Source organism: Panthera leo, chromosome A1 (assembly GCF_018350215.1).
Source record: "Panthera leo isolate Ple1 chromosome A1, P.leo_Ple1_pat1.1, whole genome shotgun sequence".
Taxonomy (NCBI): Eukaryota; Metazoa; Chordata; class Mammalia; order Carnivora; family Felidae; genus Panthera; species Panthera leo.
This window is the reverse complement of record NC_056679.1, coordinates 436,862-456,627: the sequence shown is the minus strand read 5'-3', so window position 1 is coordinate 456,627 and position 19,766 is coordinate 436,862. Positions and strand designations below refer to the sequence as shown.

Sequence of the window (19,766 nt, the reverse complement as noted above, 5' to 3'; positions counted from 1 at the left end):
TAGATGGGTCTTGTTTTTTTATCCATTCTGATACTCTATGTCTTTTGGTTGGCACATTTAGTCCATTTACGTTCAATGTTATTATAGAAAGATATGGGTTTAGAGTTGCTGTGGTGTCTGTATGTTTCATGCTTGTAGCGATGTCTCCAGTACTTTGTCTCACAGGATCCCCCTTAGGATCTCTTGTAGGGCTGGTTTAGTGGTGAAGAATTCCTTCAGTTTTTGTCTGTTTGGGAAGACCTTTATCTCTCCTTCTATTCTAAATGACAGACTTGCTGGATAAAGGATTCTCAGTTGCATATTTTTTCTGTTCATCACATTGAAGATTTCCTGCCATTCCTTTCTGGCCTGCCAGGTTTCAGTAGAGAGATCCCTCACGAGTCTTATCGGTCTCCCTTTATATATTACAGCACGTTTATCCCTAGCTGCTTTCAGAATTTTCTCTTTATCCTTGTATTTTGCCTGTATGACTATGATATGTCATGCAGAAGATTGATTCAAGTTATGTCTGAAGGGAGTTCTCTGTGCCTCTTGGATTTCAATGCCTTTTTCCTTCCCCAGATGCGGGAAGTTCTCAGCTATTATTTCTTCAAGAACACCTTCAGCACCTTTCCCTCTCTCTTCCTCCTCTGGAAGACCAATTATGCGTAGATTATTTCTCTTTAGTGCATCACTTAGTTCTCTAATTTCCCCCTCATACTCCTGAATTTTTTTATCTTTTTCTCAGCTTCCTCTTTTTCCATAATTTTATCTTCTAGTTCACCTATTCTCTCCTCTGCCTCTTCAATCTGAGCCATGGTTGTCTCCATTTTATTTTGCAGTTCATTTATAGCATTTTTTAGCTCCTCCTGACTGTTCCTTAGTCTCTTGATCTCTGTAGTAATAGATTCTCTGCTATCCTCTATACTGTTTTCAAGCCCAGTGATTAATTTTATGACTATTATTCTAAATTCACTTTGTTATATTGTTTAAATCCATTTTGATCAGTTCATTAGCTGTTACTTCCTGGAGATTCTTTTGGGGGGAATTCTTCTGTTTTGTCATTTTGTATAGTCCTTGCAGTGGTGCGGAACTGCAGGGCTCTTCCCCTGTGCTGTCTTGAATAACTTGTGTTGGTGGGCGGGGCCACAGTCAGACCTGATGTCTGTCCCCAGCTCACTGCTAGGGCCACAGTCAGACTGGTGTGTGCCTTCTCTTCCCCTCTCCTAGGGGCGGGATTCACTGTGGGGTGGCATGGCCCGTCTGGGCTACTTGCACACTGCCAGGCTTGTGGTGCTGGGGATCTGGCGTATTAGCTGGGGTGGACTGGCAAGGTACACAGGGGCGGGAGGGGCAGGCTTAGCTCGCTTATCCTTCGGAGATCCGCTTCGGGAGGGGCCCTGCGGCACCGGGAAGGAGTCAGGCCCACCGCCAGAGGGATGGATCCGCAGAAGCATAGTGTTGGGTGTTTGCATGGTGCAAGCAAGTTCCCTGGCAGGAACTGGTTCCCTTTGGGATTTTGGCTGGGGGATGGGCGAGGGAGATGGCTCTGGCGAATGCCTTTGTTCCCCACCAAGCTGAGCTCTGTCGTCCAGGGCTCAACAACTCTCTCTCCCATTGTCCTCCAGCCTTCCTGCTCTCCAAGCAGAGCTGTTAACTTATAACCTTCCAGGTGTTAAGCCCCGCTTGCTGTCGGAACACACTCCGTCTGGCCCCTCCCCTTTTGCAAGCCAGACTCGGGGCCTCTGCTTGGCCGGCAGGACGCCTCTCCGCCCCGGCTCCCTCCCGCCAGTCTGTGTAGCGCGCACCACCTCTCCGCCCTTCCTACCCTCTTCCGTGGGCCTCTCGTCTGTGCTTGGCTCCAGAGAATCTGTTCTGCTAGTCTTCTGGCAGTTTTCTGGGTTATTTAGGCAGGTGTAGGGGTAATCTGAGTGATCAGCAGGACGCGGTGAGCCTAGCGTCCTCCTATGCCGCCATCTTCCCCTAACCCCCTGTAATTATTTCTTAAAGCAGACCACAGGATAAACTTTAAAGATATCAGGTTAAGGAATGAAAAATTTATTGTGTATACTTGAAATGTAAAATGACCTTAAGAAAAAATAAAAAGTAATTATTAAAATACCAAAGTATAATACAAATTTAAAACAGAGATCTTAGTGTGAGAAAAATCAATGTTCACCACCATCCTATTTATTTATATTCCATACACGTAAAGTTCATGTGTCATGACAACAATGCAAGTTTATTTGTTTATTTATTTATTTCTGTGGGAGAGAGAGACGGAGACAGAGCATGAGAGGCAGAGAGGCTGACACAGAATCGAAGCAGGCTCCAGGCTCTGAGCTGTCAGCACAGTGCCTGACGTGTGGCTCAAAATCACAAACCGTGAGATCATGACGTGGGCTGAAGTTGGACGCTTAACCAAATGAACCACCCAGGTGCCCTGATTTTTAGTTTACTTTTACATTAAAAAAGAAAAAGGGTTACCTAAACAATTCAAATGTATGTGAAAGTGGACCCATTTGCATTTAAACACATGAATCTTTAAGTATCCATATGCTCAAATACTGAAAATTTGAAACCATTTCACTTTTATTAAAACGATTTAAAGCTTATAGTCCAGCAGAAAAAGCACACGACTCAGATTGGAAATTTAGCAATCAGATGCATAGGTATGAATGCCAGCATCACTACTCACTGATATGGTGACCTTGGGCATGTCACTGGATCTAAATATCAATTTACTTATTAATAAAATGTGAATAATCTATTCGATAGTTGGAAATGAATTATAAAATATGAATGCACACATGTGAAAGAAGCTTAAAAACCTGAAGTGCTATGTAATTGTTAGGTATCATCATCAAATACGTAACAAAAGTCTTGTGCAAGTAGAAACAAAAGACTTTTCTCTTTAATTTTTCCTCCCCCCCCAAGAATGCAGTTTTTCAAAATACGCAGCTCTCTCTGAAGATTTTGCATGAAACTCAAGTACTACCTCAGTATTCTGGAAAGATAAACTGTTACTGTGAAAGGGTAAATTAGCTGGGCTGTAAACAAATTTGCTAAGGAAATATCTAACATATTGGAAAACAAGCTGTCTTACTTGTTTGTGTACGAACAGGGCTGCCAATTACAAGTAAGTGGTACCATTAAGGCACCAAAAGCCAAATCTCTACCTGGAAATATTTTTTGATTATTCAAGTTAATAAATATACTTTAAAGTAAAAATTCTTATTCATTCATTCATTCATTCATTCATTCATTCATTTTTGAGAAAGCACACACATGTGTGCATGTGCAAGTCGGGGAAAGGCAAAGAGAGAATCCCAAGCAGGCTCCATGCTGTCAGCACAGAGCCTGATGTGGGGCTGGATCTCACAAAATCATGACCCAAGCTGAAATCAAGAGTCGATGCTTAACCAGCTGAGCCACCCAGGCCCCTATTTAAGTTCTCTCTACACCCAACATGGGGCTCAAACTTATGACCCCAAGATTAAGAGTCACACACTCTGACTCAGCCAGGTGCCCTGGAAATAAAAATTCTTATTATGAATGAATGTATAATGTATCTGGTCTTCCTACAAGACTGAACTCATTAATACATGTTTTAATCAAACTTTCATGTATTTATACTCTAAAGATCACTTAACATTATAACATTTAGCCTTAAAGTAGTCACAAAAGTATACCAGACTCACCTTAATACTGCCGCCAACAACTTCCATTACCTTGCCTCGATACCACATAGTATCTGATCCTCTTACTGCACAGGCTTCTCCCTTTTTCCAGAAATAAGGCTCCAAAAGACCAAGGCATTTTAAATTACTTTGAATTTCATTCATCATTTTTGTTAGCTCAAATTCTGAAGAAATTATTAAAAATAGAAAGCATTTAGGAAGAATTTCCTCCCATTTTCAATATGAAATCATCAATAACCTTTAATAATCTCATCACCGGGATAATAGTATAAGGAACTACTAGAGCTTTAATAAAAATATAACTCCTTCAGTAGCTTCCATACGTTTCAAAACATGGAACTAACAGCATGTAAATAATTATTCTGATCTCTGGTTATAAATGTAAGCATTATTTTGGGAATAAAGCATGGTTAAAAGCTCTAAACACATTAACAGATAGCCTAATATAAAAGAACTACCATGTTAAGATAATGTCATTTTACCAGCATACTTAAGTAAAGTAGAACACAAGTCAGGTGTTACTTGATGCTTAGATAGACACAACATAATTCTGGGATATAAAATTAAAATTCTAATGTTGCTATTTGCTGCTAATTGGCTCATCATTTCCACAGTAAATACATATCCCCATAACTGATACCACTGAAGGCAAAGTATGGGGGCAACTGCCACATCAGTTCTACCACTTTAGTTGTGTGATCTTGTTTCTTTACCTCCATGAGCCTCAGTTTAATCTGTAAACCTGGTATGACAGAACCTGTCTCCATTATCAGTATTGCGGGGGATTAAATGTAAAACATCTAGCACATTGTCTGACAACGTAACAGTCAACCAGCTTTAGCTATGACTATTCACTTCTAGAATAGCAAATTGCACAGATTTGTTTTGTGTTTGAACCAGAAAAACAGGGTTTAGGAGGTCAACAAATGAGACAAAAATTTCAACAAATGCATAGCCATCATACCCCTATCCATAGCTGGAATACTTATTATGGAGCTAATGGACTTAAATACCCATGAGTGCTAGAGCTGCTGTCAGTTACAAAGTATGCTGGATGCACCCAGGTTGTAGTAAGGAGACATTTGTACATAAGCTTAAAGAGATAGCAGGAAGGAGATGAATATTCTCAAAGGGCTCCCAATCTCCAGTCATTCGTTGTGGTTTCTTTCCTCATTCTACAGAATATGAACTTTTGTATTCTTTTCTCTTGGAGAGCTCCCAAACTTGCATAAGTGCCAGGTCTTACAAACCTGGAACCAGCTCCATGTTTTTCTTACGCCCAGTGTCTATCCCTGATGTCTCAACAAATGATTTTTATGTGAAAAGCACTTTGCATGAGTTATTTTCACAAAAAACCTGTGAAAATGAGGTTAAATCTTGCCCAAGGTATTTCAATCTATGTATACTTCATAGAGAACTGGGCTGCTAGCTACTACTTTTAGTGATTAATCAATCCCACATAACATAAAAGATATTACCTGACAACTTAGGTACTACAAATATAGTTCCATCATCGCCAATGCAGCTGACTGTTGCCTCAAATACTTTCATGTTAGGAATAGCTGGTGGTTTGTAGCATCCAGTGGTTCTTGGTTCTGGAATTTTCTGCTTAAATTCAGATACCTTGTGTTCACTGATAACATCAGCAGCTTTTTTGTCAGGGTCAAAGTTAGTCTTAATACACTTTGTAACCATTGAATCTTCTTGTTGTGGGGGGATTTCCAAAGACTTCTCAGATGAATGGCTGTTATTTAATTTTTTAATTCTGTAACATCCAAAAAATAATATATCTAAACATGAGCAAATGAAAACATTCTTTGGAAAACGATATAAAGAGAGTCCTTCAAATATACTAGAAATTTAAAGAAAATATTTGTTCTAGTCTAGGATACATTAGTCTAATTTGTTACATAAAAAAGAGCATAATTTAAGTTATAATAAAAATTGTTTTAAATTATAAATCAGCTTGAGAAAAAAGTAATATAATTTCACTTAAATGTTTTAAATTACTGTCTATTTACATGTTATTCTGTCTTAAAATCTCAAAGTATGTTACAAGTATTGTACAATTAACTAGATCTTAAAGGGAAATACAACATCTTCAGGCTGATTCTAATTTAGTCCACAGACAGAACATACACACATTCTATGAAAATAATACAAATAATAAGTCCCTTAAAAATAATTCAGCACTACTGAGATAGTGTCAGTGGTAATAAGCTATAACTCATAATTTTTTTACTTCCTGTCATTCCCTTCCAGTTAAAAAAATGTACGCCTACTATAAAAAAAACCTATAGGAAATATTGTTTATTTTCATAGAATTGTAGGCTTTTGTTTCTTCTACTTTCTTGTATTTTCTTTAAAAAAAAAAGGAGATAAGCACTTGTGGGACAGCTACATAATTCTTCAACTAACATCGTTCCCACTTGGACTTCAGCCTTAAGACAGCTAATAGTTTTAGTGCCGTAAAAGCAGTAAAGAACATCACGGTGGTACTTGTTAGCAGTGTTAACTTGCCTAGCACTTTCCACTTTACCATTCTTTTACCAAGGAATTGCTTTAGCCTAAAGCCAGTGAACCTGAAAAGAGACACACGCAGGATATCTTTACGCAGAGCCTTGCTGTATGCCAGTACACGCTACCATGCTTACCTAACTACTTCATGCCCCATTTTATTTTTGATTTCTCATTCTCCTACCATTACATCAGGACCGGGGTCCTGGCCCAAATAAGTTAATTTATAATAGTGCAAGATAAAAAAAGAGATCTGGCCACGTATGGTACAAAGTGGCTACTTGGAACATGTGTTTGCAGTTCTAATAGGCCTTGTGTCTAGTAGGCAAGAAATAAAAAGCAGCAGCTAGGGCTATAGCAATATCCTCATCCTTTGCCTCTTGTACCAATGGTACCTTAAACCACAAACTCAGTACCTGAAAGGTCTTTAAATTTAAATATTGTTCAATTACTTTTCTGCTATCCATTCGTGTTTCACATAAACACATTTTGGTATATACCTACCACAATTTCCAACATAAAGCTTCAACATTTCTGTCTAAGCAAATGATGGCAAAGGGCTCAGATATGGTACCCAGTACGTAATTCTCTTTTCCTTTGGTTTAGAGTGTAAATGCCAAAGCAAAAGGGAAAACATAAAAGCAGAAATGTCAGTAGGGATTTAAAGATGTAAGAGCTAATGAGCCTGAATAAAGAAATAAGCAATCCTGAATGAATTTATTTCTGAGCTGACTTCTCAAGGTTAAGTTTATAAATCATTAGGAGCAAGCAAGATGAAATTCAGGTTTGAAAGCACACAGATATAAGGATTTACACAGGCAAATAAGAAGCCTTCATTATAAACTGGTGTTAAAAAAAAAGTCCATACCTCCTTTCTCTCAAAGCCAAACCCTTTTTAATCAAATATTTAGAAACATCGACACGCTCTCCTTTCTCATCTCTGCAGAAAATTTTCACAGGTAATGGCCATGTTGTATTGTTTTCCTGCAGTGATTTAAGAAAACAGTAAATATGAAATACTAAAATGAAACCTTATAAACAACATACTTCTCACAGGCATTTCCTCCACATTTATCCAAGTCAGAAAAATAAATTTCCAACCTAGTAAAGTTATTTTGGTACCTGACTCTATCAGAGAGAAAATAACATGGAAGAGAGTCAAGTGGGACAGATAGTTGGTTTGTGAAATGTGTCAGGAAGACCTCACTGTCTTATCTTGTTTTAAAGTTTATTTATTTTGAGAAAGACACTGAGTAAGCAGGTGTGCATGAGTGGGGGAGGCAGAGAGGGAGAGACAGAGAGCAGGTTCTGCAACATCAGTGCAGAGCCCAAAGCAGGGTTCAAACCCACGAACTGCGAGATCATGACCTCAAAGTTGGACGCTCAACTGACTGAGCCACCCAGGCACCCCAGGAAGACTTCACTGTCAAGGTGAAACATGGGTGTATCTGTCAGGGGAGGCAGACTGCAAACTTTTCTTTCAGCCCAGAACAGGCTGGGGGAACATAAGTTACAAATTTGTCTATCTTCCTAAACCGTTTGCAAATTGTAGAACTGAAATGTATTTTCCCAGGTATGCTGTGTGTGTGTGTGTGTGTGTGTGTGTGTGTGTAAAGAAAGGAAAGTGCTGCAAGGCCTATATACTCTGCTTCACATGGAATTAGGAAAATAGAGAAAGTACACATAGAAAAAGTAACACGGAAAAATTACCTAAGAAAATTCTAATCATTAACACAATAAAATTAACACAATAAAAGGTATCCCATTGGAATAAAAGTAAAGAAAGAATACTTTTAAGGGTTCTGAAAAAATATATCCCTCTTCTCGAACCTATACTTACACAAACACCCATTTTTACGCATACAATCAATATGATTTCACTAGAAGACTAACTCTTCACTTTGTAAAGAATAGCAAAAGGCTTTAGAAATGCTCTCTAGCATGTTTTTTGACATGCAAATTATCAACTCAAGATTATTACTTTAGAAATGTTTTGATTAATTCATATAATAATCTATGGTGTATCTATAACAAACAGGTGTTATAACTTGAAATAAGACCAAAAAGGCTGTCAAAAAATCCAAATAGTTTGCTGTTATTTTCTCAACAATAAATTGTAGAAAACATCATTGTAACTGTTTAGCCCACTACACACCTGTAAGATTATGGTTGCTACAGCTCCAGTCAGGTACAATGAAAGACAGTCACAAGCTGTAGCTGTCCACTTGTCACTCCCACCAGTTGGTCTAAAACAACAAAAACAGACAACTTGTTTTATAACAAATAGCGTAAGATACAGAAATAAAAGAACCACTATATGTATATATTCATATATATATGAACAAACTTCATATGTAGTGAGAAATCAATTAAAGCATGGCTTCTGTTATTTTCATAATTTTCTTCTGTTTTCATAGACTTTTGCTTATTCCTCTCTATTCTACTTAGGGATCATATCATATGCTAACATGTATATCTGTTCTGCAGCTACATTGAGAACCCTTAAAAAGGTAATGTTTTACGTATTTTTTTTTTTTTACCTATTATGTACATTTCATACATGCTGAGTAGACTATAAACTCTTGAGAGTGGGGATAACGTATTATGTGTTATGTCCATCATCATATCCCTAATGCCTAGGATAGTGCCTGGCACACAGAAAGCACTTTAAAACTATTTAATGGAAATTTAAAAAGAACAATCCCTTTGCAAGAATGATTCCACTGCCCAAACATTTTTGAAAGCTTTTTTCTGGAATTTAAATCTAATATGAATTGCTACCCATGAATATTAGCCTCAATAATTTATGGACAATTTATTTTTAATATTCATGGTAAAAATGTTCAATAGGGGCGCCTGCGTGACTCAGCTGGTTAAGCATCTGACTTTATTTATTTATTTATTTACTTACTTATTTGAATCCAAGTTAGTTAACATAGTGTAATAATGATTTCAGGAATAGCATCCAGCTCTTGATTTCGGCTCAGGCCAGGATCTCACTCACAATCATGAGATCAAATCCTGTGTCAGGCCCCGCACTGAGCATGGAGCCTGCACAGGATTCTTTCTCTCCCTCTCTCTCTGCCCCCTCCCGCTCACGCGTGCGCTCTCTCAAAATAAGTAAACGTTTAAAAAAATGTTCAATAAATATTGACAGGTCAATGAAAAGCAGAATATTCAATTTCCTCATCTATTTTAGTTTGTGGAATTGAAACTGACTTTCCATCAAATCCGCCTCCAAAGAATAAAGAACTGGTACCATGAAAGAGATTACAAGTATCATAATGCAGGCTCTAAAGGTTCTCTATACATGATTTCTAGATCTGGAGTTTCAATGGAGTCGACCCATCGGGTAAACAACTAACCTGGCCAATCTTTTCACATTAATGAGTGAACAAAACCAACTGTGCATGTAGTCTGACCAAGTAGGATTTAGTAAATATGCTACACTATTTACTAAGAAGCCCAAATGATGTTCTTAAGAATTAAGAATTTAAATTACCAGTGACTCTTAGAATTAGTTGCAGTTTTTAAAATTTATTATGACGATATTCAGATAAAAATCAGTGTTAACAGGGGCACCTGGGTGGCTCAGTTGGTTGAGTGTCCGACTTTGGCTCAGGTCATGGTCTCGAGGCTCATGAGTTTGAGACCCACATCGGGCTTGCTGCTACTAGCCTCTCAGTGCAGAGCTCACTTCGGATCCTCAGTCCCCTTCTCTCTGCCCCTTCCCCACATGCACTCTCCCCCAAATAAATATTTAAAAATAATCACTGTTAACATTAAGATTTTCTTATGCTCTATTATGAATATACATTTTGTAAATATTAACTTTTAAGATTATGAAAGTATTTACAACATTAAAAAATTCTTTGGTCTGTATTCATACAACTCTGTTTCAGTTGGGAAAGATGAAAAGGCTCTGGAAATGGATAGTGGTAAAGGTTGCACAACATTGTGAATATGTTTAATACAACTGAAATGTACACTGAAAATGGCAAAATATATATGTTTTGTATATTTTACTATAAGAAAAAGATTTTTCAGAAGGGTAGTAAATCATAGTGATTAGAGCTCCAATTCTTCTTTTAAAATATCTACCTATTTATTTGTCTATAGCAGGAGAGGGACAGAGAGAGGCAGAGAGAGAATCCCAAGCAGGCTCTGAACTGTCACCACAGAGCCTGACTTGGGGCCTGATCTCACAAATTGTGAGATCATGACCTGAGCCAAAACCAAGAGTCAGGCGTTTAACCAAGCCACCCAGGCACTTTGCTCCAATTCTAAATTCAGACTTGTTTATAATCCTAGCTCAAAAGTTAATAGATGTATTACTCTGGAAAATAACCTCTTGAAGACTCAATTTTCTTATCTATAAATAATACCTTATCTATGGCTTAAAGGTTTATTGTGAGGATTAACTAGAGTAATGCCTGTAAGACAATTAACACAGGGTCCAGAAGTGCTAAAGGTTAGCCAGTATTAGACTCATGAAATAATGGTATTCCATTTGAGTCCAAAAGATATAATTCAAGGTGTGTATAAGAACACATTCTCTACATTATTGGATACAATTAAAGGATTGATGAATTCTGTTCAATTGCTCTGATTGAACTGTTCAAGGTAGAACTGAAAATTAGGATAAAATATTTTTTAAATTTTTAAAAAGTTTGTTTTTGAGAGAAAGTGATGAGCGGGGGAGGGGGAGACACAGCATGTGAAGCAGGCTCTGCGCTGACAAAGAGTGCCCGATGTAGGGCTCAAGCTCATGAGCCATGACATCATGACCTGAGCCAAAGTCAGATGCTTAACCGACTGAGCCACCCAGGCGTCCCCAGGATAAGAATTTTCAGGATGGTTGTCCTGAAATTTCCATTCCAGGGCATTAAATTCTTTCAATTTATAGAACAAATTTATTGATGTGGCCCACAGTCACTCTTAGTAATCGCAGACAGTGGCAAAGGTACCTGTAAGATTAGAGAAATGTTCTGTGCAAACAGGCAGATTATGGAAACTACTATTGATAAGCTCTTCAAGAACATTAAATAAATGGTCTACCAGCAATTAGAACAGAAAGGGGTCACTAAGAACAAGGTATCCTATTGTGGAGACCAATTTTAATACAGTGTAGGGAAATACTAGTGACTGAAAGAGATGTGCTCCACAGCAGTGAAGTCAGCTGGTCTTGACTGTTCATTTATTAGGGCTGGTATAAAAAGAATTACTGTCATGATGCCCCTAAGATCTCTGAGTTCCAATTCTAAGATTCTATATATCTCTTATTTTTATTAAAGTATAATTAACAAAGTTATGTTAGTTTCTAGTGTACAACATATTGATTCAATAATTCCATACATTACTCAGTTCTCACCCTGGTAAGTTTGTCACCATACAACATTATCATAACATTATTGACTATATTCCCTATGCTGACTTTTCATCTCCATGAATTTTATGAAGGGAGTTTTTTTTAATTTCATTTCCCTTTATTTTATAAAGGGAAGTTCATACTTCCTAATCCCCCTTTATAAAATTCTATAATTCTTATTACAAAGAATTAGATTTATTTCCATGGATTTATCAATGAATAAATGTGCCCTACAAACAGAAAACTGCCACTTCTGTATTTTTCAAAAAGAAATCTGAGGACAATACATACCCATATTAAGTCTCATAGGAATCTTCTATGAACAGTTATATACAAAAAATTGGGACAAATGGATAAATTCTTAGAGACATAGAATCTTCCAAGACATAGTCAGGAAGAAATAATCCGAACAGACCGACTGGTGGTAATGAAAGTGAGGCAATAAAAACAAACAAACAAACAAAACAAAAAAACCCCAAACCTCTCAACAAACAAAAGTCCAGGATCAGATGACCATACAGGTGAATTCTTCCAAACATTTAAGAAAGGGATAATAATATTTACCCTCAAACTATTTCAAAAGTTAAAAAGGAAGGAATACTTCCTAACTCATTCTATAAGGCCAGCATTACTCTGGTACAACGGGATATCACTTCACACATCTTCTTCATCCACTCATCTACAGGTTGACAGGTTGCTTTCCTATCTTGGTGAGGCTACTGTAAAGAATGCTGACATGAACATAGGGGTGTGTATGTCTTTTTGAATCAGTGTTTCAGTTGTGTTTTGATAAATACCTAGAAGTGGAATTGCAGGATCATATACTAGTTCTATCTTAAATTTCTGAGGAACCTCTTTGGTGTTTTCCATAGTGGCTGCACCAACTTATATTCCAACCAATAGTACATCAGTTTCCCTTTTCTCTACATCCTCACCAACATTTGTTATTTCTTGTCATTTTGATAATAGCTATTCTAACACGTGTGAAGAGATATCCTATTGTGGTTTGACCATCTGTAAGTCTCCTTTAGAAAAAATGATCTATGTGTAAGACCTGAAACCATAAAAACTCTAGAAAAGAACACAGGCAGTAATTCCTCTGACATTGCCCATAGCAACATTTTTCTAGAGATGTCTCCTGAGGCAAGGGAAACAAAAGCAAAATTAAACTATGAGGACTACATCAAAATAAAAAGCTTTTGTATGGCAAAGGAAACAACCATCAAAACAAAAAGACAACTTACTGAATGGGAGAAGATATTTGCAAATGATACATCATCATGTTTTAAATGAAAGAAAATTTCCTGTGCTTTTAGAAGGAAGAGGTAGATCACTATTGCTTTCCTAGCTTCATGGCTTTAGAACTCTCTGGTGCTGTTCTCCCAAAGTGACAGAAAATATGGCCTCATACTTTGATATCTTGCTCCTCTCCCCTACTTTTATCTGCATCTTTTCTCTCCTTTGCCCCAGTGTCTGTCTTGCTCAAATTAGGCTCTATCCCCAACAGTTTCTGCTCAGTGTGAGGTCACGGAAGAGAGCATCAGTTTACTTCCAAAGGTTATATGGCTAAGGTTCCAGCACCACAAAAATGCGGCACATTATAGAGCTCTCACATCCAATTATGAAGAGCATCTTGCATTATTCCCTTCTTGGTCTTGGTTGTTGTTCTCAGATTGGCTTACATTGGCTCCAGTGAAAACCTGTTGTCAATTACTATTCTCAGAGCTGTTAGAATCCCAGTCAGCCTTCCTTCCACACAAATGCCGATAACCCTAAGGGTCCATAAGGGCATGGTGTACCACATGGTGTACTTGTTTGTATTTGGGGCTTACAGAGGGAAACCTAGGTGTCTGCTTAGGTTTTAGAGATCGACTGTGCTGTCTTTAGTTTTGCTATCCAAACTGCTCTGTGTTTATGGTAGAATTCTACTAGATTCAAAAAGTATTTCATGCCACTTTCAGAATCCTAATTCACTTTTTGGTAATTTATGTATTTTTAGCTTTCCATGCAATGCTAAGCTTGTAAAATATACTTTATTTCTATCTGCCTATGTCCTTCAAGTTTTTAATAATTTAGCAGTTTGAATCTACCTAGATACCCGTGATACTCACCTATCTATATTCCTTGGTACCTCTAAAGTTTATGTGCTCCAAATTTTTATCTTTCCCTCTTCTTAAAACCTCAAAATTAACTATATTTTTAAATGACTGCTTATTTGTGTGTGGGGGGGGGGGAAGAGGGAGGGAGGGAAAAAATACGAGGGGGGGAAGGGCAGAGAGAGGAGGGACAGAGGATCCAAAGTGGGCTCTGTGCTGACAGCAGAGAGCCCGAGGTGGGGCTTGAACTCATGAACCGTGAGATCATGACCTGAGCTGAAGTCAGTCACTTAACCAACTAAGCCACCCAGGCGCCCCCCAAATTAACTAGATTTATGAAATTTCAGAATTCTAGTAAAATTAAAACTGACAAGAACCCAACAAAAAAGAAAAATACTTGTAATTATTCAATAGTGAGAAAATTTACTCAGCTAAAAACTACCTTATATCAACAAGAGAGCATTCCAAAGATAATCTTCCCATTGTCCTTAGGTTTTCTTGAAGCTCTCGTAAACAGGTAATATTCACTACTAGTTCAACACCCACGTCATACAGCAAAACCTATGAAAATAGTAACTTTGAGTCTGTGGAAAGACAGTATTTCAAAATGTTTTTCACAAATTGAATAGCATAATAAAAATTAGATTTAAAAAATTTCAAGATAAAATACTGATTCCATTCACCTTCACAATTATATTTTTAACTCTGCATTTACCTCTACCAATGTGTCTGTAACCATTCTGATGATCTGGCCTCTTTGCCACTGATTTTTATCTGGGATCCTAACTGCACAGTGCATATCATTTTCCCATTTAACGGGTTCCCATTTCGAGTCTTCATAAGCAGCTACCATCTTTTCTTCTAAACTGTATAGAGAAAAAAAATTAACTTTCAAACCTTTCCTTACAACACCTAAGTCTCTAACCACGTCTTCTACTGTCCCCCCTTTCTCACTCTACTCAAGCCAAACTGGATACCTTGTTTTTCCTTGAATACCCAAGCACATTTCCACTGCAGGGCCTTTGAACTTGTTCTTCCCTCTGCATGAGATGATCTTCCTCCAGATACCCTCATGGTTTACTCCCTCTCTTCCTTTAGGATCCATTTCAAATGTCATAGTCTTTTTGAGGCCTTCCCTGATTATCCAAAATTGCCTTCCTCCTCAACTGCTTTTACTCTACTGTCTTTATCACCATCTACTACAGTAAATATTTTGTCTATTGTCTCTCTACCAGAATTTAAGCTTCATGACGCCAAAGACTTGTAAATGTTTTTACCACTGTATCCCCAACACCTACAATACTGGTTGTCAAAAATAGGTGTTCAATAAGTATTTGGGGAATGACTAATTCTAATATAGTGAAAATAGCCAGTAAATACACTATTTGTATACTTTTAACCAGTGTTTAAGTGACTGTTTAACTGAAATAATTTTGCTTTTAAAATTCTACATTTGTGATTTCTATATTTTTGAAACAAAATATAGAAAAAAGCCCATATGCAATCCATGTTTTCCTTATATGTTATACCTGTTAAGTAAGTTTTCTGTCAATAACCACTGAACATAAATCTTCTCAGGAGATATCACATTACAGATATGTACAGGTAGTTCCTTATTATAAAGTGACTGGAGATTCTCATTAGGTAGAGATTTTATAGATACAGGATTTAAGCTGTTTACTTCATTTGAAATAATTTCTTCTGGAGAAGGATCCCATACTTCACTATGTTTTTTGGAATTATCCTTGAGGGTATACCTGGAAAATAACAAAACCCATTAGCAAAAATAGTTTGCAAAATATTCATGTTTGTATTTGCTTAGATCTAGAGATGAACAAGTTTTTTTTTTAAACGTTTATTTTTGAGAGACAGAGATATAGAGCATGAGCAGGGGAGGGGCAGAGAGAGAGAGAGGGAGACACAGAATCTGAGGCAGGCTCCAGGTTCTGAGCTGTCAGCACAGAGCCCAATGTGGGACTCGGACCCACGAACCGCAAGATCATGACCTGAGCCAAAGTCGGGAGCTTAACCAACTGAGCCACTCAGGTACCCCTAGAGATGAACAAGTTTTAGCTATGATTCGCTGCTTCCCAGTTTTCATATTAACAGCAATTTTAGTTTCTTTTTTTAAAAAGGGCTAACTATTACCAAAGTAAGTACAAAAACCACCCTTAAAAGCCAAACTTTCTCTTTTTTTTTTTTTTTTGAGTGAGCAAGAGCATGAGTGGGGGGAGGGGCGGAGAGAGAGGGAGAGAGAATCCCAAGCAGGCTCCACACTCAGTATTGAGTCCAGCATGGGACTTGATCCCACAACCCTGTGATCATGACCTGAGCTGAAATCAAGAGCTGGATGCTTAACCAACGGAGCCACCCAGGTGCCCCCAAACTTTCTATTTTAGAAGCGTTTTAAATACCAAGTTTGTTCATAATTTCATCATCTGCCATTGATATCTTGTACTCAAAAAGAGAAGAATTATTGATAATTTGTTTTGATGACTAAAAAGTATCAATCCACTTGCCAGTGAGAATACAAGTGGAAGCCAATTGCTATTAAGATGTATTAAAAAGAGAAATTATTGAAGTGTTTAGAATGTTTAATAAGTCAGGTTAGTTCAGACTGAAAACACAGATAATTAGATGTCCTTTATTTTTATTAAAGAAAAACTTAATTTCTTTCACAATAAGCTTGAGATTTAGCTAACCAAGGTGACTTAATTTTTGTTGCTATATCTAATGGATAATTTTCAGCCCTTACTTGACTTGAATTCTCAGCACTAGCTACTCTTTCCTTCTTGAAACGTTCTCTCTCTGGTTCCTGGTTTTTCTTCAGTCTCAGGTTCATGATCTACCAGTTTTGGACTTTCTTTCTCATAGATTATAATCCTCATAGTTGCATCTTCATCAAGGGAAATTGAGATGAATAATGAAAGTGATTTTCATTTATTCTGATGGACTCATTTATATGCTGCTAACTCCCAGGTGAATCACTTAACCATGTCTCTCTTCAGAGATCCGTATATTCATTTCCTCCATTTAATTAATGTTTACTGCAAACACTCCCACCCCTCTGCCCTTCTATATTGCGGTCACCTCAACCACTGGTCTGTCTTGGGTATTATTAGCACAATGGCTCAAATCTGGCTCTCGTTCAACGTATCCACTTGAACCCAGAAAAAATTCACATTTCTTCAAATGGGAATGTGGGCTAATTCTACCACTAACTACTCTATACTGACATTTCTCTTACTAATTCTCTTCTCAAATAGGTACAAATGGCTACTAAAGCAGATGTTCTACCTAGAAATAAGATGCTATTCTCTTTTTAGAAGTACTTTCAATCCTGAGGAGCCATTCTCTTGGTTTCAGGGTCACTTAGGGATGGAGGGAAAAGCCACTCTACTCCCCATTAAACTAATGACTCCAATTATTTTTCCGTCTATTTTTCCTGATTCAAAAACAGGGGGAAACTCCAAAGCAGATATCCAAAAGGAAATGATATGCCACTTTTTTTTTTAAGTTTTATTTATTTATTTTGAGGGAGAGAGAGAGGGAGAGAAGGAGCAAGCAGCGGGGGGTGGGGGGGCAGAGAGAGAGGGAGAGAGAGAACCCCAAGCAGGGTCCGCACTGTCAGCGCGTGGAGCCCAACACAGGGCTCAAACTCACAAACCGCGAAATCATGACCTGAGCCAAAATCAAGAGTCGGATGCTTAACTCTTGACGCTTAACTTGAGCCACCCAGGCGCCCTACCACCTTCCTGTGAATAAACTGAATTTTTTAAAGTTTGTAGGTCTACTTACCCTACTTCATAAGATGCTAGGCCCTCTTTGACTAGCTGGTCATTTATACTAGTAGGAGTCATTCCAGGAGCACCAAGAGAATCAAAAAGCTCAACTAAGAGCACATTATCTTCCAGAATTTCTGTAAAACCATTAAGATGAGTTTGGGGAAAGAAAGAAATATGTCATAAAATATACTAAATGAGGCAATTTTAAATAACAGGAAACTTAATTTCGTTTTGCATACATGTGGTTTCTTGCTAAGTAATATCAAAGTCTCTCTGCAGGGGTAAAAGTAGCACTTTGCAAACATAAAGCAATTGTCCATGTCGTCTGTAACATATGCAAATTAATACAATTTTTATTTTAGATTATTGTGTGCTGTTCTATAACACATCAAAAGCAGTTTAAAGCTTTTAAACTCAGAAAAATATAACTTGACCTATATTCATTGAATAAGTGTTCTGATGTGTCTTTAAACTGTTTTATTAAATTCAAACTAGTTCCAGAGGACAAAAGAATGAAAGTTAATTCAGTCCAGTGATTATCTGCTAAGGTTTACAGCTTTTAGAAAAATGGCACAAAGTTCAAAACAACAAAAACTCCAAAAACACCCTTAATTAAAGATTGGAACCTGGAATTTTTTCCCATTCCTCTGTTTTTAGAACAAACTATCCAACTTTTAATTTCTTTTAGAAAACAAATTGGCTACTTCAACAAGTAGATCTATTTAGATTTCTTAAACTAAACTGGGAGTTTATGGGCAAAATTTACATCTCATGTGCCTGTTTACTTGCTTATGGTACACAGCACAGAGAACCTGCCTAATATGTATCTGCATAAACAACAGAGGAATTTCTTTAGAAAACACACACTTCAATGCCTTAACATATGCAGTGAATGCATACTTAAACTGCAGTTTATGCCTACTACAATTTCTACACAACAGCAGCTAGAGCTGCAGGCCAGAATGATGATTCTAAATAAAAAGATGAAGAGTTACCAGCATCCTATATCATAAAAACACATATTATAAAACTTTTTCCAAGGGCCTAAAAATGATTGTGGACTCCTTTTTAATGGATCAGATACGTCATCTAGAAATAAAAGGCTAAACGATGATGAGCCTCAATAAATTTTCATCTCCGTACTTTTCCATCTCTTGTGCTCTCGCGTTCCCTTTAGTTCTTTGACTATATTTCCCATACACAAAGTTCTTTATTCCTGTATGTTCTGTACTGTCACCACCTTCCTTGCTCTGCTAATTAAAATTTAAATATCCGTTGCTTTATAAGGTAACAATGCATATTAATGGAAAGCTCCCCTTCTGGTCTGTGGTAGTTCATTTTAATATTAATGTCTTAAAACTCTTAATTTCATCATTGCATAGGTTGATGAGGTATTTTAGATTTAAGGAGTGCCAGAAGGCCCTGCTCAAATTACCTAGGATAATAACTATATTGTGACTAGTGTTTGGATATTAATGGTGTAACAAGTAATTAAGTGAGTAAGCAAAAGAAAGAGTAAAGAAAGGAACCAAGTCAGGTCCACTGCAGGGAGGGGGAGCTAAAACCAACAGAATAAAATACCAAAAGGAAAGTTGGTAAGCAGAATTATCTAGGTTAAATTCTGCACAAAATCAGTGGAGATAACTCAAGGACTAAGAAGCCCTTAATTTACTGTTCATATCAGAGAAGACAGATATAAAAATGTTATTGACTGACAATGCAATATCTATAATCACATTCCTCCCTAAAGAAACTATTTCTTCAGAACAATTTCTTGTATCAACAATGTATATAAATTATCACTGATAGGCATCAGTTCTACGTTAAGTAACCTTGAGCAGCTGACCAGTAAGCTTCAGTCTCCTCACTGTAAAACAGGCTAACGCTCTTACAGTAGTTGGGTTCATTTAACGTAGTATGATAAATGTGAACAAATAGGTGCTGTAAAAATTACCCTGGAAATTCCCATAAATCAACCCTAAGTAAACATGATCTTGTATATTCTGCACTAGTACTTATTAAGACCAACACAGTCAGATAAACAACAGAATCCTACACCTCCCCATACCCGAATTCAAACCCTTTGGGGCCAGACATGTTTCAGAACTCTTCAAATTGAGAAAGACTACGTAAAATATACACTGAATATTTTGTAATAGCTCCAGCAGACTGAGGCAGCAGCCTACAAACATACATTACTATCCTGAAACGGAATATATGATATTTACTATAAAGGAGATAAAGACTGTATGTACCTTCATGTCAATTCAGATCAGATTTTGCTACTCAACTTTTCATTTTCAGAACATGTTGGGTTATA

General features: G+C 37.3%; 1 protein-coding gene across 2 annotated transcripts in view; it reads right to left on the bottom strand.

The window, feature by feature from the left end:
• RNF17 (ring finger protein 17) overlaps positions 1–19,766 on the bottom strand; it is a 112,544-nt gene that overhangs the window by 34,015 nt on the left and 58,763 nt on the right. For both annotated transcript variants that reach the window (XM_042929185.1, XM_042930026.1), the window contains 8 exons: positions 17,460–17,580; positions 15,191–15,418; positions 14,377–14,527; positions 14,104–14,222; positions 8,353–8,443; positions 7,066–7,181; positions 5,159–5,445; positions 3,681–3,844 (listed from right to left, as the gene is read on the bottom strand). In XM_042929185.1, coding sequence (XP_042785119.1) covers positions 3,681–3,844; positions 5,159–5,445; positions 7,066–7,181; positions 8,353–8,443; positions 14,104–14,222; positions 14,377–14,527; positions 15,191–15,418; positions 17,460–17,580 — 1,277 coding nt within the window. The remainder of the gene's footprint in view (positions 1–3,680; positions 3,845–5,158; positions 5,446–7,065; positions 7,182–8,352; positions 8,444–14,103; positions 14,223–14,376; positions 14,528–15,190; positions 15,419–17,459; positions 17,581–19,766) is intronic.